The following is a 16633-nucleotide window of genomic DNA, read 5'->3' as shown; positions in this document are numbered from 1 at the left end:
CTGTTGAAAAGGACATGATTTACTGTATAAACACACAAGTTAAATGTAATAATGAATACTGTTTATTTTTCTTCAGAAACACCTGATTCTTCTAATAAAAGGTCTTTGCATTGGCTGCAGCAGACTAGATCGCACAGAAATCATTACTTTCACTGCTATGATGAAATCTGCCAAGTTGCCTCAAACCGTCAAGACCCTTTCAGATGGTAAGTGTGCCTTAAGGGAGGGAGCCGAGTTAAACAATACTTTGCGGATTAAGCACTACTAGTAGAAAACATTTTCATTTATTTAAAAAAAAGAACAAACAGTCATTAAAAACTGGGAAATTGGCCCCACTGAGGCATTTTGGACTGGGAACTTATACATTGGTATTTATTTTCTTAGTTCATTAGTTTCCTATATTGACTGGTGTAGAGAATGTTCAGTGATATTGTTGGTATTTATACATACTGGGGCTGAAACATTGACAGAATAATCCCACAGAAAAAAATCCCACAGCTTTGGTATGTGACTGATAAAAAAATGTGTCCTTCTTTGTTCATTTAATAGTGGAAGATCAGAAGGAGTTGCCCAGTGCTGTGAACCCAGAACTTCGACAAAAAGAAGTACAAATGAACTTCTTTAATCAACTGACTTCAGTTTTTAACCCTGACCTTACCACCATCTTGGCCTCCCCGTCAGCAGCACACATGCAGGCAAGTGTTACAGACCAGCCCTCCAGCTGCTGTAGTTGACAGCTTAAGTTAACCACAGCAATGTGTTTAATTTTCTTCTTGTAAATGTTTTTTTTTACTGAAAATAAACATACTTTTAACCTGTAATATAATTTGCCTCATACAATACAACTAAAATTGTCATACGGTTGTAATGAATCATCGTGGTTATGCTTTTTCTTTTTTATTTTTATTTTATTTTTTTTTAATCTCTCCAACTACAGGCTGAGAGTGATTGCGATGACCAAACCACAGATCAAGCCATTCAGGCCAAAATGAAAAATGCCTTTGTCTCTCAGAATGTGTCAAGCTTACAGGAACTTGGTGAGTTGTTGTTGCTTTGTTGTAGGACCTTTTTGGTTTAACACTAAGTTTACAGTTATACCATAACTTGATTTAAAAGTTTTGTACTGAAACAAACACATTTGAAATCTTTGCTTTTGGCAAAGTCTGATACCTTAGAAAGTCCCCATTAATTGATATGAATGAACAATGCTGCGGATTTTATATATTTCAGTAAAACTACTTTTTTTTTTTTTTTTCTTCCAATACAGACAATTTGGAATTTTAGGGCCTCTGATCTTTTCATGCCAAATGATTTACTTTTTCAATTTTCTTTTGTTCTTTTCTTATTAGAGCTAATATATATATATATATATACACACATATACACATATATATATTTTTTTTGTTCTTAATTTGTATTTCCAGGTGGGTCTGAGAAGTTGCTACGTGTGTGCCTCAACCTGCCCTACTTTCTGCGCTACATCAACCGTTTCCAGGATGCTGTATCAGCCAACTCTTTCTTTATCATGCCTGCTACAGTGGCTGATGCCACTGCTGTCCGCAATGGGTAATTTATCTATTTATGTATGTTTGAGGTTAAAATGTTCTAATGTCGAATTTTATAGAATATATATTGTTATATTATGATTTGTTTTAAAGGGGCAATATAATCTGTAAGTTTCTGCATGTGTATGCAATTACTAGTGTTTAAGTTTTTTTTTTTCTCTCAAACATTCAGTTAACTTTCTATACTTAAAACCCGTACCCAGATTTCATTCACTGGTGATAGACGTAACCATGGCTTTGGACACACTTTCCCTGCCTGTACTGGAGCCCCTGACACCAGGGAGATTACTGGATATGACCGTGCTGGCTTTGAGCTGTCTCTATGCTGGTAGGTGAAAACTCTCTGTAGGTAAATTATTATACTGTCCAGTTATTCAGACTACTATAATCTCAAACAAACAACGAGGAATTGTAGACGGGATGGCGATACCAGTTTTGTTTTACAAACAATAGACCATGAAGCAGTGCAGCAATACGACATGTACTTGAATGTACTAGCACCAGCTGGAACAACCACTACTACTATTATTTCCCCTGTTTAATCAACAACTGCATGTTATAGTATTGTTGGTAAATGTAAACTTTTTTTTTTTTTTTTTTTTTTTTTACTATTTTTACCCCTTTAGGTGTGAGTGTTGCCACTTGCATGGCCATTCTGCAGGTAGGTAGCGGCTTGCAGCTTCGCTCCGCCTCCACCGGGACTAAAGAGGAGGACTATGAAAATGACGCAGCCACAATTGTCCAGAAATGTGTGAGTAAAACATTCTCAATGTACGCATTGCTCACATTAGTTATGAGACATAATCTGGTGCTACATTAAAACTTTATTCACTAACTTGTATGTTGCTACTCAAGTTTTTAAGGCCAGAGGCTACGTGTACTGACTTCAAATGATGAAAACATTTGTGGGGAGATATATTTGTGTTCTGACAGGGTCTATGTAGAGGTTATCATATATTTTGGCATTGAATCATATCTCTCCTTGTGGTTTATTGTTATCCCTAATGACTGCCTTGCCAGCATGCATACCTTAACAAGATACAGCCAATTTAAAATCGTAACAAGTACAAACTTTGTGTTGGCAACAGCTGGAGATCTATGAAATGATTGGACAAGCCATCAGCAACTCCCGCAGAGCTGGAGGAGAGGTCAGTACTAGGTTTGAATGCTAAACTAGAATAGTAAAATAATTTGATTAACTTACACTGTGCCCCTTTACTGCTTTTGAAAGTAAAGTTAAAATAAATTCTTGGTTATTCTTTTTTTAATTTGTGTACTACAGCATTATCAGAACTTCCAGCTGCTTGGAGCCTGGTGCCTTTTAAACAGCCTGTACCTGATTCTTAACCTGAGCCCCACTGCCCTGGCTGATAAAGGGAAAGAGAAGGATCCCCTGGCTGCCCTGCGTGTCCGTGATATTGCTGCTCGCACCAAGGATGGTGCAGGATCGCCTAAACTTGGTCCTGGCAAAGGGTAATTTCCAATGAATATGAAGTCAGTCAATATAATGTTTCTAGTATCACATTGGCTCAGTTATGCAGTTTTTGTTTTCAATATACAGTACATGGTGTGGACAGTGATTACTGCAATGAAATCTCTGAAATCTTGTCCAGCATGTCTATTATAAATCGCAAAGCAAGAACTGCATATTTCGAATACATTGTCTTTATTTTATTGTTACATTTAGAAGAAAAAAATGTCACTCTTAAAAAAGGGATTCATGTGCATTCATTTTTGTTGTTGTTTTTCCTTAAGACACCAAGGGTTTGGTGTTTTGTCCGTTATCCTGGCAAACCACGCCATCAAACTTTTGACTTCGCTTTTCCAGGATCTACAAGTTGAGGCTCTGCACCGAGTAAGTGAAGCAACAAACAAATTACACTTAATATCTGTTAGGTACATTTCCATGGTGTACATGTGTCTTATTGTTGTACTTGTGTCCAGCATCACATATCGCAGCATATATGCGCAAGTCATTGTAGCAATTGCAAATTAAAAATGCAAATGGTCAACCTGTTGTTTGAAGAACCAAAATACTTCCTATGTCTACATGACTTCTCATTCTGTATGGCTTCTCCGTTGTTTTGGCCATATCATGTCCCATGTTTTACTGTTAACATAAGCAAACTCACAGGTTTGCAATCTAGTCAAACTTTATTTGACTAATTCCAGTCTTGATTTATTTAGCTCTATACAATTCGATTTAAAATAAAAAATAATTCAGTCATTGTTGTTTAACTTGATGTTAATGTATTTTTAAAATAGGGCTGTCAAAATTAGTTTTTTTTTTCTTTTAATTTGGTCCCTTGCGCTTGTCCGTAGTTTGGGATATCAGGAAGCAAGCACCGCGCTGCACTCACTGGAGATTTCTCTCAGTAATCACACTTCGGGGTCACAGCACATTATTTTGACTCTCAGTTGGAATTTTGGTCGCATGCTTTAACTGTTATGAAGATTGGGGAGAGGCCTATCGCCAATTTCTGCAGGTAGCCAGACAGTGGACATTGGAAATAATGCCAGCACGCTGACCACTGATAGCGCACGCAACATGATTGCAGCAGCCAGGCAACTCCCGTTGGAGCATAAGCCTTGCGTCGCACATAGCCTCCACCGAGCCATCACAGTTCCTTTCACACACACATTTTTTTTAATAACCACGTTTTGATCCCACTCAGTAGAAGGGGATTTGTTTTGTGAGCCTTTATTTTCACACGTGAGGTTAAACATAATTACATTGTTACATTTAGCTGACCAATGTACTGGTACAATGTGTCTGTTGCTGTAATGCACAACGGTCCATTGTTTTGTGTGAGCTGCTTAAATAAATGGGATGTTTAGTTAACCTTTACAAATGTAAAGTGGGACACTACATTATGTTAGTATTACCAAGTAATGTTACATTCACGTCAATGTGCCCATCTGTTGTTGCTTGATGGGCTTGAGTTTGCCATATTATGCTCTCAGAATATTTTTTGAGCATACAGTACATTTGAGGTTATTCTGGAGAATATTCTAGACAATATTTGTCATTGCTTTGGATTGTTGCAATAATAATAAACATTTGCATAAAGCTTCCATGGTAATAAGAGCATTAAAAACTTGAAAAATGTCCCCTTTAAAGTACATTTAGAACAGAAAATGTGCGATTAATTGCAAGTTAACTATGGACAATAATGAGATTTAATTAAATATTTTAATTGATTGGCAGCCCTAGTTTAAAATAATAATAAAAGAGGATCTAAACATGCAAGATGAACCTGAAACAAACCGATGCAAAAGGAACCTTCTATTCCTTGAAAGCCATGTTTCCTGCAGGGTTGGGCGAGTGATGGGCCTCCAGCTGAGCTCAACATCATGGCACAGAGCACTTCCATCCAGAGGGTCCAAAGGCTCATTGACTCAGTGCCCCTGACCAATCTACTCTTCACCCTTCTCTCCACTTCCTACAAAAAGGTTCAATCATTATCTATTTACATAACTGTAATTTGCATGTTGCAAGTTATGTTTATTCATTTTACCATCGCAAATAGAAAAGTGCTTATGTTGCTTTTGGGAAACCAGACAAAGATACAGTCCATCTGTCAGCTGCTTGCAAAGGGAAAACCTCCCTATTTTATTAGTGCAATGTAACATAACACAAAAGGTAACATAATTTAGACAGACATAGATGCAACAAAATATACATGGAGACAAAACATACAAAATGTTGTGATGATGGAACAAATGAGAAATGTTTTGGCAGCTGTTTTGCTGTTTTTTTTAATTCATCTGCATACTGCTTTGTTAATAAAATTGGTGTCTGATTTGAAAAGAGTGTGAAATGTAATCAAAAAATGTAAAACTGTGTTCATCAATAATGCTGTTCTTGTTTTTGCTTGCATCAGGCTTGTGTTCTCCAACGCCAGAGGAAGGGCTCAGTCAGCAGTGATGCCAGCGCTTCCACAGATTCAAACACCTACTATGAGGATGATTTCAGCAGTACAGAGGAGGATAGCAGTCAAGGTACTTAATCATTCTGAATTTAAGCAATTACATCCTCACTTTAGAAAGCCTCCTTAAAGTTGAAAGTTCATGCTAGAGTATGCACTCACTTAGCACCTTTTTAGGTTTGCAAAACAAGAAAAGAAATGTTGTCTAGACATCATTTTTATTTAAATCCTGGCACAGATGATTCAAGAAACAATGCACGTATCGTTCTGCACAGCATTGTCAATATAGGAACAACAAATGGATTGGAGAATTAAGCATTTTATTCAAACGGAGCAGAGGGCTTAGGATTGACATGAGAGGGAAAAGGCAGCTGAAGTATTTAACTACACCATTCTTATTAAATAATATGAATTTGAGATTACATATTTAAAAATGCAGTGCAGCAAAATGGGTTTCCAACAAAAAGAAGATGGGGATGTTGCAGTATAAAGTGAAATACAAACTTGTTACACTGTGTGAAAAGTGATTATTTAGTTAAAATTGGCACCTTTTATTTAGTAGTAATCAATAATGCAAGGGTTACAAACTGTTTATAGATCCAAAGATGTCTCATTATCAATGTTGAAAATGTTAGGGATGCACAATATATCAAAGTGAGAAAATTGTTATTGTTCAGATAATGGAATTTCAGCCGATAATTAAGTCCGATGTCAAGACGGCACTCGAAACCTGGTTCTGAATGGTGATTTTTGCCTCTCTGTCTTTCTCTCCTCTGCTCTCTGTTGAGCTGCCTGTTTACATGAGGGCGGGGCTAAGCTCCCCTCACACACACAAAGCTGACGGCAGAACAGAGAGGATCTCTAATAAATGTGATGTAGAAAAAAAACTGTTAGGAAGAATAACATGTCTATGTACCTTTTTTTCTTTTCTTTTTAAATTAAGGTATGATCTGGGCATCGTGTAACCGTAGGTGTGATGGAGGCACACTTTTGCACTCATCACTTAAAAGTAAACTTGTCCAACAAAATTGGCCAACAAGCCAATATTGGCTTTTGTGTAATGCCTTCAAGGTATACCTCAGATTTCTCTTAATGACAGTGTGCAGGTGCAGATGCAGAGTCATGTTTGTGTTTGATCTCTGAGCTAGTGTCAGTGCTGAGCTGTATCAGTGAAGCAGTGAAAAAGGGGTGCTGTCAGTGGATCAGTCAGTCAGGTTATGGCAGCAGTGAGAAGGGTAAACACATACATGCACACAGTAATGTCATTTATGTTTCTGTCCCTTCACACAATGTGACAGTGTAGTTGACAGTGTCTACTATTTCAGCAGAGAGAAGACAGGAGAAGACAAGTGCAGCTTGTGTCTCAGGTCAGCAGTTTTCTGTCCTCAGGTCAAAGACTTGGTGTCCACTTCACTGTCCTAGATTCATTTTGTTATTGTATGTCCTGCAATTTGAGCTCTGAGCTGTTGCCCTAATAGCTTAGAAAATGACAGAGCCACAGATGAAGAGCCTTTAGCAAAACAGCGCCTAGTTTGAAAGTTGCTTTCCACTGAAATTGACATGTCAATGACATTGTATCGTCAAAGAGATTCATCTGTGGCTCAGTGTGGTTCAAAGGATAATACCAGCAGTGTTGACATGTGGGCGCTCATTGTTTTTACAAGCATTAAAAACCTTAGATTAGAGCTGGGTGATGAATGGAAAAGTTACTGATACCGACAGTTACAGTAACTGACCGACTAAATTTCGCTCCTAGCATGTTGAGTAAAAGTTTGTCCGAGATACTTTCAAGAGCGGTGTCCTAAAAACACAACATCACCCTTTTGGTCATCCAGTCTGTGCCCCTGCCTCGTCCTGCCATAATTTAATGCCGACTTGTAGTTGTCAGACAGATCAAAGTTAACTTTACATTTAATAATTTATCAATACGGAGTTAAATATTTAAAATGATTGTGATATAGATTTTGTGGTAATATTACCTAGCCCTATCGCAGATCTTATTGGTTTTTTTATTTGATCATCATATTCTTCCTACTTGTCATAGCATTACTCTAAATGTCCCAAGTACAAAAATAATGTAGGACCCATGTCAAAACAGTGGTATCATTTTTGAATACGATAAATTCAAGTATGCTTTTAAACTATGGGCTTAAACACACTATGCTACTTCTTGCTGTCACCTGAAACGTTTTGTATGTTGCATGCAGATGTGAATATTAACTTAAAGGACAAATCATGCGCAAAATGAACCTAGGGGTTAATTACATATGTGTACCGAGTCGACCGTTCTCTGGGATTTCTTTTCATGCTAATCGAATGTGACCAGTTTCAAACCGCTAATTAGCTTATAGCGCTAGTTGTCGGGGAAGAGGGTTAAGTAAAAAGAAATCACTATTTCTATACTGCTAACAAGGCTCAAAATAGTACCACACTTGGGAAAGCAGTCACGACCAGTCCAACGGCGAACGCCGTGCAACCAGTAACCAGTAACATAGCTCAAGCACGGCGTTCGTCGTTCGACTGGTTGTGATTGCTTTCCCAACATGGCGCCAGCATATATACATGAACGGTACTGTCTTTCTAAACTATCTTTTTAATAAACCGTCTGTACACTTACATAGTCCTCAATGCTTCGGTTTGCATGTAGGGACCCTCATTATGCTACTGTGGAAGTGTTGTGCTATTTTGAGCCTCGTTAGTGGTATAGAAATAGCGATTTCTTGTTACTTTACCCTCTGTCTAGCGTTATAAGATAATTAGCGGTTTGCGATGAAACTGGTCACATTCAATTAGCATGAAAACATATCCCAGAGAACGGTCGACTCGGTACACATACAGTATTATATTAGTTATTAACCCCTAGGTTCATTTTGCGCTGGATTTGTTCTTCAAAGTGATGTACTTTTAACAATTGAAAGTTGTTTCTTGTTTTTGAATTAATCTTTAGATACTTCAACTGGGTACATCTGCTTTTTAAGTGTAGTGTTGCTAAAATACATGTAATTGATTCATAGCTACTGAAATAGGTATCCTAGTGGGGCCACCACTCTGAAGGATAGATGCGAGAATTCAGTGTTTTGCCAGTCAGGTGCCAACCGAAAGCAGAGACTTGGTGGACCAACCTCTGGCTATAAGAACTATATTTTAGAATGCAACCTGTGGTGGGGAAGGAGCTAGTGAGGGAGGTCGAGTGATAAACTAGATGTAGTTCCACCTGTACACACACAGAACCAGTTCTGGGACAAAACCCAGGATAGTGGCGATACTTGTTTATTTACTGGAGTTGGCCAGGGTGAGAGCTTTGAGTGGGTGTGGCTTTATAGTGATATATTTAGATCTGCCGACATGTTTTACTCTCAGATGAAGAGAGGAGCAGAGCTACCATCTAAGTTGGATCAGGGGGCAGGTGAGGTTGCCAGACAGATGCTGTAAATCCAGTTGTGTTTGTGTGGGTGAACTAAGAACGTCCTGCAAAGGCCCCTGTCTGCCAGGTCTTAAAATCCCACCTCCAAAGGAGTTATTCCTGTGTTCCACTGGAGGTTGGGGTCATAAAATCAAAGTGGGCCATGATGAAATTTTCCATATCTGTGGGGCAGCTCTGAGTTATGGCTAGAAGGTAGTTGAAACCTTTTTTGACGGTAAACCAAAGAGCCGGACAGGGAAGCCGTCAAACTGAAGAAAGAGGGCTTTTGGCCCTCAAAGATTTAGATGCTTTCTTTTCATAGATAAGATAAGAAGCCTTTATTGTTATTATATTACAATGAAATTGCGAGTGCCCCTCCCAGCGATGCTTAAAAGAAACTATATTGCACACAACCATTTATAAATATATAAAGGTGTGTAGATTAAGGGTCTGGATGGCCTTTGGAAAGTCTGGTGGGTTGTGTTCTTTTTTTTCACTATTTGTACTTTTCCAATTATCACAAAACAATCGTATTCTCTATTTTACAAATAACGATAGAAAAACAATCCCAACAAGAGAGAGACAAAGGCAGACCAAACCCAAACTCAACCTGACAGACTTGTCGGTGGTTTGTGTTCTGATGGATCTGAGAGATTGTGGCCAGGGGGAGAAAGGTCTTTTTAACAATTTTTTTTTGTGCGGTGTTGATGACCCTCTGCAGTGCTTTTTTGTCTGCTACTGAGCAGCCACCATACCACACTGTGAGGCAGTATGTTATGATGCTCTCTGTTGCAGAGTGGTAGAAGGCTGCCAGCAGCTTTACACACAAGTTGATTCTCCTCAGAACTTGCAGGACAGCAGCTGTGGTGTTGGTAGAACAGAAGAGGTTGTCTGATATGTGGATTCCAAGGAATTTAAAACTGCGAACTCGTTCTACACAGTCTCCATTTATGAATATGGGAGTGGGGTCAGCTCTGCACTTCCTGAAGTCTAGGATGACTTCTTTTTTTTTTGTATTTAGTGTCAGGTTGTTGTTGGAACACCACACCGACAGTTTCTGGCCCTCGCCTCGATAGGTGGACTCATCCTCCTGAGATGAGTCCCTCCGCTGTCGTGTCATCTGCAAATTTAATAACAGAGTTGGAGGCATGGATTGGTGGGCAATCGTGTATAAAGTGAATACAGTAGTGGGCTCAGCACACAGCCTTGTGAGGAGCCAGTGCTGAGTGTGAGGCTGGAGGAGAGGTGGGGGCCAAGCTTGACAGACTGGGGGCCGTTTGTGAGGCTCTTAAATAAGAAAATTTATATTTAAATTCCAGTATTCATTACATATATCCATTTTTTTTTTCCAGAGTTAATTTAGTTCTCATTGCTGAAGGTAACAGACTGAATATTAATTTGGTAAAATAGTTTTTTGCATAAGTTCAGAGCAAATAAAGGGATTTACAATAAATAGTCAAATAAATGGAATCGCATTAGAATGTTGTTTTAGTGACTGTCATAATTTCCATACTGCTTCGAAGATTGTATTACACCAAGATATTAGTTAATCTAGTGCTTAAAATGTCAAGAGCTCGCAAAATTGAAACATCATATTTTAACTTGATATAAAATGGCTATTTGTTGTAGCTGATGCATGTGTAGAGAGTTGCACGTTTCGCATCAAGTGTCAACCTGAATAGCATCGTCCGTCTCATCGTTGCCAATAGCATGTATGAACAAAGGCAGCTATGAACTCAACATTGCATGCTATTTAAATTCTCATATTTTAATGGAATTTATGAAAAGAACCCAACGTTTGATTCATTCTTAATACGTTTTTATTTGAATGTCAAAAATTTTAGGATTCTGTTGGAGCTACCCAAATCTGAAAACGTATAGTGCCCATAATAGCAGGTTACCTGAGGAAGGATATTGTCATTATCATTTCACTACCTGTTTTAATGGCAAGTGTATTGGAGAAAAGGGGAAAGTAAATGCAATAAATGGGCTTTCCCTTGTTGTCAGTGATAACGCTTACAAGTCGATGTCTTCTCAGATGAAAAATTCCATATTCTTTTTTTAAGTGGGTATTCACCAACAGGATGTCACCCTTTGTTTACTTTTTACTGCAATCTTTGGCTCTTGTCCACCGCCTGCACAGTGTCGTAGGTGTCATGAACTAGTTTGAAGCTTTTTACATTTTGCCTCCTGATCACACCACTACCACTTCACAAATATCTTGTAAGTCTTGGGACGTTTCTCACCTCCACTCTGAGAAATTCATATCAATGATTTGTCTTTCTCTGCAGATGATGACAGTGAACCCATCTTGGGGCTTTGGTTTGAAGAGACAATTTCACCCACCAAAGACAAAGTCGCTCCCCCCCCCCCCCCCCCCCCCCCACCTCTGGAGACCTCTCCCAGACTGAAGAGCCCCAGCAAGCAGAATCCAAGTGAGAATGGCAACATTTTAGCTGGCCGCAAAGACCCAGAACTGGTGAGGACTGACAACATGCAGAATAATGCTCCAACATAAAGTTTGGCGTAAACGCCACATGTATTTATTTCTTATGCTAGCGTCATTATGTCTGTACTAACAGCTTAGGAAAGTTTTTTTTCAGTTTTAATGTGACAACTTTTATTATTTGTTCCTATAGTTCCTCAGTTTAGCTTCCAGCATTCTGAACTTCATCACCACAGCAATGCTCAAGTCCAGGAACAACTTCATCCGCAACTACCTGAGTGTGTCTCTTACGGAGCAGCACATGGCTACACTAGCCAGCATCATCAAAGACGTGGACAAAGATGTCAAAGGTACGCTGGAAAAATGACTGCTTATTAAAATTATTTTAAAACTTTACCCTAATTTCTTTTTGTTGGCTTGGTAGCTAATGAAGGTTGTAGCCCTTAATTGGTAGACAACAATGCATGCCTAATAGGATTAATTCATTTTTTTCTTTTCAGGCTCCTCAGATGAAGTGTTTTCTTTAGCTCTGTATCACTTCAACCACACACTGGTAACATCAGATCTTCCATCCCCGGCCCTGCAGGTAAGAATCATTTTTTTGTTATGCCTGTATGTTGTTCATCAGCACCAAAAATCTCTGTGAGCAACTTATATTAACGAGCCTATTATTTATGAATTGTTTATTCAATGTCACAAACGTATCATTGTATCTTTTGTAATTCCCAGAGCACCCTTCTTCAGCAGTTAGGTGTTGCGCCCTTTTCAGAGGGTCCCTGGCCTCTGTACATTCACCCTCAGTCACTATCCGTGCTCTCCAGACTTCTTCTCATATGGCAGCACAAAGCAAGTGTGCAAGGGGAGCCAGATGTACCCGAGTGTATGAAGGTCTGGGAAAGGTATGACAACCATTGCAAATCTCATCTGGCTCATTTGTACAATGGACTGGTTTAAATTGTCCCTTGATGTTGCCACCCTAACACATTGGATATCCGTTAGTTACAGACTGTTGTACGCTTTGACTGAAAATAATGGCAGTATTTGTTTTATTAGTTTTTCCACCTTTCTTCTCCTTCTCCAATAGATTTTTGGGAACTTTGAAGCAGCACACTATCCAGAGTTCTGTGCCTGGAGAAGACGACCTTAATGTAGAGCACCTCCAGCTCCTGTTGCTCCTTTTCCACAATCTGTCAGAACGTGGTCGGCGGTCAGTCCTGACCCTGGTCACCCAAGCCATCACTGAAGTGGCTCAGAGCAAAGAGTCGCAGCTGAAGGCAGTGCCCCTCAACCTGGCCCGCCTTTGTCTGGTTTTTGACTACCTGCTGCGCCACTACTCCAAGGCACCCTTGTACCTTTTTGAACAGGTTTGAACTGCTTTTTTTTTTTTTTTTTTATTTATTTATTTATTTTTTATAAATGGTGCTTGTTTTGTCCTGATGCTAAATTGTGCATATTAGGTGTAGTTCTATTTAATTTGTATATTTGTTACTTTATTTTTTACCTTTCAACTAAAATACAGTCCAGCAAATGCATTAATTTAATAATTCACCAATCCATAGCAACCTTAAAGATCCCATCCTGAATATCACATAAGGCTCTTTTTGGGTATAAGAATATCTTCACTTTTCCAGTGAGTTCCTTTTGGAATAGCTATTTGCTTGCACACCTTCATAATACCACATAGTTTTTTTTGTTTTTTTGTTATTTTGATAAAATTGCCCCACCTATAGGAGTAACATGACAGCCAAACAAAGTGGTAGTATAAATCATTATTCTAATGCTGAATCTTTGAACAAATGTGTGTGTGTGTGTGTGTGTGTAGCACTGTGATGAAAGGATATTTAGCTTATCTCTATCATGAATATTATTTATAGGTGCAGTATAACCTCCTGACCCCACCATCCACCGGGCCGAGTTCTGTTCAGGAAGGTGGCAAACGCAGTGGGCTCCCACTTTACTATGGATTCAAAGAGGTGGAGGAGAACTGGGCCAAACACTGTTCAGCAGGTAGGACCTATGAAGAAAAAGACAGGAAAATAGGCGCACAAATTAACTAGTTGATTGGACTGTCTTTTTTTTTTTTTTTTTAAGCATAAACAAAGATTATCTGTGCACAGGTTGTCTAATCGCCATCTAACTCACTGGTGGTTGTTTCAAGTAGGGGTGTAACGATACATCGATCTGGATTCAATCCTCGTTTAAGATGCACCTTTATTTATAATTCCCACTTTGTATTTATTCTTTGTTATTAAAACGAGTTGTTTTCAATTTAAATTTTTGGAAGAGCTTAGTAATGAAATTGTCAGATCATATTTTAGTTGCTTTTTGTAAATGCATACAAATGTAACTGATTGGCTAAAGTCTTGTATTGGTCGCAAGCCCCTGAATGGAATGGAATCGAAATGGTATCGTGGCAGACTTTGTGATATCAGTAAATATTGTATCGTTGTCCAAAGAATCAATATATCGTATCATGGTAAAATGTGTGCTTTACACCCCTAATTCCAATTATTCACATTGGTGGCGTTGATATCTCAAGTTACGTCTTATTTCAGTGCTTATTTCCTCTCAAGCCATTTACTGAAGTTTATTGAGTGTAGTTTGAGTCTTATAAAACCTTTATCCCGTGCCATTATGTTGAACTAACTGGGTAACTATTACTGTTCCTGCGTCTGCCATCGTTGGCTGAACAATGTTGTTTGTGCAAGGTATGGGGAAGATAAAGACCAAAATTAAACAAGAAAGTGGAAGTTAAAACAAGAGTTTAATGAGCAAAAATTAAAAGAATTCTATAGAACCTCAGCAACTTTCACAAAGGTATTTTATTTAGTCTGTGTTCTTGTCTTATTTGTAAAGACAACGTGGCAATGGTGGTACTAGATGAGAAAATAATATTCTATTTTCATGCATTTCATCCTTTCTTAGATTCAAATGTTCAGCCCAAATTCTACTGTGTTCTGTCCCCTGAGGCATCTGAAGATGATATTACCAGACTGGACAGCAAGGTGAGACTTTGACCTCTAATAGATGAATTAATAGGTAAATAAGAGAGAAAAATGCTCACTGTATTAAAACATAACTTTTTTTGTTTTGTTTTTGTGGTAGGTCTTTCCAAAGCTGTTCAATGGAGCAGTTAAATATGATGAACTGTATGCATGGCTCATCTCACTTCTGGTGGCAGGCTCTCAGTTTGACACAGCAAGAAGACAGGAGAACAAGCCAGTCACTCCTATGGTGAGAACACACCTCATGAACTGTGGAAAAAGGGTAAACAAGGCCTTGATGCCGGTGACATCACAGGATGGCTCAAACTGCAGTAAGCACCTGTTACCTGCAGTGCTTTAAGATACCAGCTCTTTGGGGCTCCACCTTTTTAATTAGCATTCACTTACAATATTTGAAATTGAGTCAGTGCAGTTGCTTACCTCCATGACCAAGTCTGCTCTTCCTTAATGTGCTTCAAATAAAAGCCTTCCAGTTGTTTTTTTGATTTTGAAAGCCTTTTAATGTGAAGCATCACCAGGAAGTGTTAAGTTTTAATAGTAACTTAAAAACAACAGCCTTCAACCCTGACATCACCTGAGTGCGGATTAGAAAATGGTTAATGTTTTTTGTCACCCTGCACAGGAGGCATGCTCCCTTCAGTACTACTTCCTGATACTGTGGAGGATCCTGGGTGTTTTACCACCCTCAAAAGCCTACATGGAGCAGCTAAAGACCGGCTGCACCGATCCCAGTGAGAGTGACATCCTGCACACACTGCGATGGTCCTCACGTCTCCGGGTGTCTACCTACGTAAATTGGATCAAGGTCTGTTCACACCCGAAATCCTACAGAATTCTAATTAGCATGATAGATGCCAAAAAAATAAAAGAATTACTTCGAAAATATTACATTTGACTTTGTTTTGCAAATCTAATCATCACTTTACTCAATCTACTCATAATTGTTTTACATATTCAAACAAATCTGTTGACGTTGGATGCTGCTGATTAGCATTAAGAAAATGACTGACGACTTGATTTCTGATTTACACAATGTACTGTACTGTGTCCTTAATCCTGTAATGTAATACATTAAGTCCTTTTTCATTATGGTTTATTTTGATGTATGACTATGCCCATGTCATCACTAACAGGAACACTTGGTGAAGCAGGGAATGAAAGCAGACCAAGCAGCCTCTCTGGTTGAGATGACGGTTGCTAAGTGCAGCACCGTTAAATACGACGTGGAGCTAGCAGAGGAGTACATTGCTAGACAGGTAATGATTAAAACGTAATCATGTAGACCTTTTGTATTGAAAGTAAGTTTTGAGCACAACTGTCACTCTTTGATGACTTGTTTTGGTTGCAGATTTCCACCTTCTCCAGTGTAGACCCGAACGCCATCCTTCCACTTGATCAGTTACCCTCTCTACAAGCCATCTATACACTGGATGCAGTCATCTCTAAAGTGCAGGTTTCCCTCGATGAGCATTTGTCCAAGGTTGCCATTGAGGCAGACACCCACAAGTCATCTGAGGTCACAAAGAACCTACTGCCTGCCACACTACAGCTTGCTGATGTTTACACAGCATTTACAAGGTGAGAAAGGGATCATTCTAACTTCTGCACTTAGCTTAACACTGAACATTAGACAAGCTTGTCTAGGTCATGCATTAGGATGAGCGAGTTGGGATATAAAGATATGATTGAAATAACTGCAGGGTTTATTTAAATATTTATTTTATATATATCTTCTGGATAAAGCCGATACATGCTTGACAGTTGTGTCCCCGTTTTTGTGTGCATCTCATCCCTGACTTGATGCCTTAAGGGTTTTAAAAACGGAGACATTAAAACTACAGAGGACAGGACATTTTTTATTTTATTTCATCACTTCCTTTACTGTAGAGCTTTCATGATGACATTTTGCAAAGTGAACGGCAGTCTATTGCATGCACTAGGCCAAACAGTATTTTCCAAGAGATAAAGCCAAAAAGTAAATAAGGGTGTGTTAAGGTGTTTGTTTTACATTCATTTTACATTCACCTGTTGGTGTTTACCTGTAAACTTCAAACCTAAAAAAATAAGGCTTAAGCTGTAAATGATGAATCTGTTTATCCTAATAAAAGTATTAAACCAAACTTGTCATGACCAGGTCTTACTTACTAATGAACATCCCAGACGAAGGGGAGAACAAGCTCACAGGTGCCAAGCTCCAAGGTTATGCTGCAGTTCTGTCTATTGGCTCCACCCGCTGCAAGGCCAACCTGCTGGGTATGTGAAATAATTACTCAAGAACAAAGTTG

The 16633-nt window shown here is 38.8% G+C and overlaps 1 protein-coding gene across 11 annotated transcripts in view; it reads left to right on the top strand.

Annotated features, from left to right (window-relative positions):
* ubr4 (ubiquitin protein ligase E3 component n-recognin 4) overlaps positions 1–16633 on the top strand; it is a 64524-nt gene that overhangs the window by 4666 nt on the left and 43225 nt on the right. For 7 of the 11 annotated variants that reach the window (XM_078254636.1, XM_078254643.1, XM_078254644.1 and 4 more), the window contains exons 4-27: positions 77–206; positions 550–695; positions 938–1037; positions 1425–1566; positions 1769–1893; positions 2192–2316; positions 2654–2713; positions 2848–3038; positions 3321–3420; positions 4866–5018; positions 5450–5567; positions 6820–6861; positions 11189–11376; positions 11537–11693; positions 11844–11929; positions 12073–12242; positions 12428–12707; positions 13218–13350; positions 14269–14348; positions 14449–14577; positions 14971–15153; positions 15482–15604; positions 15697–15926; positions 16483–16601. In XM_078254636.1, the coding sequence (XP_078110762.1) occupies positions 77–206; positions 550–695; positions 938–1037; positions 1425–1566; positions 1769–1893; positions 2192–2316; positions 2654–2713; positions 2848–3038; positions 3321–3420; positions 4866–5018; positions 5450–5567; positions 6820–6861; positions 11189–11376; positions 11537–11693; positions 11844–11929; positions 12073–12242; positions 12428–12707; positions 13218–13350; positions 14269–14348; positions 14449–14577; positions 14971–15153; positions 15482–15604; positions 15697–15926; positions 16483–16601 (3310 nt within the window). The remainder of the gene's footprint in view (positions 1–76; positions 207–549; positions 696–937; positions 1038–1424; positions 1567–1768; positions 1894–2191; positions 2317–2653; positions 2714–2847; positions 3039–3320; positions 3421–4865; positions 5019–5449; positions 5568–6819; positions 6862–11188; positions 11377–11536; positions 11694–11843; positions 11930–12072; positions 12243–12427; positions 12708–13217; positions 13351–14268; positions 14349–14448; positions 14578–14970; positions 15154–15481; positions 15605–15696; positions 15927–16482; positions 16602–16633) is intronic. The other 4 variants (XM_078254645.1, XM_078254646.1, XM_078254637.1 and 1 more) reach the window with 3 other exon arrangements.

Source organism: Sander vitreus, chromosome 7 (genome assembly GCF_031162955.1).
Source record: "Sander vitreus isolate 19-12246 chromosome 7, sanVit1, whole genome shotgun sequence".
Classification (NCBI taxonomy): domain Eukaryota; kingdom Metazoa; phylum Chordata; class Actinopteri; order Perciformes; family Percidae; genus Sander; species Sander vitreus.
This window is presented reverse-complemented; position numbering and strand designations above follow the sequence as displayed.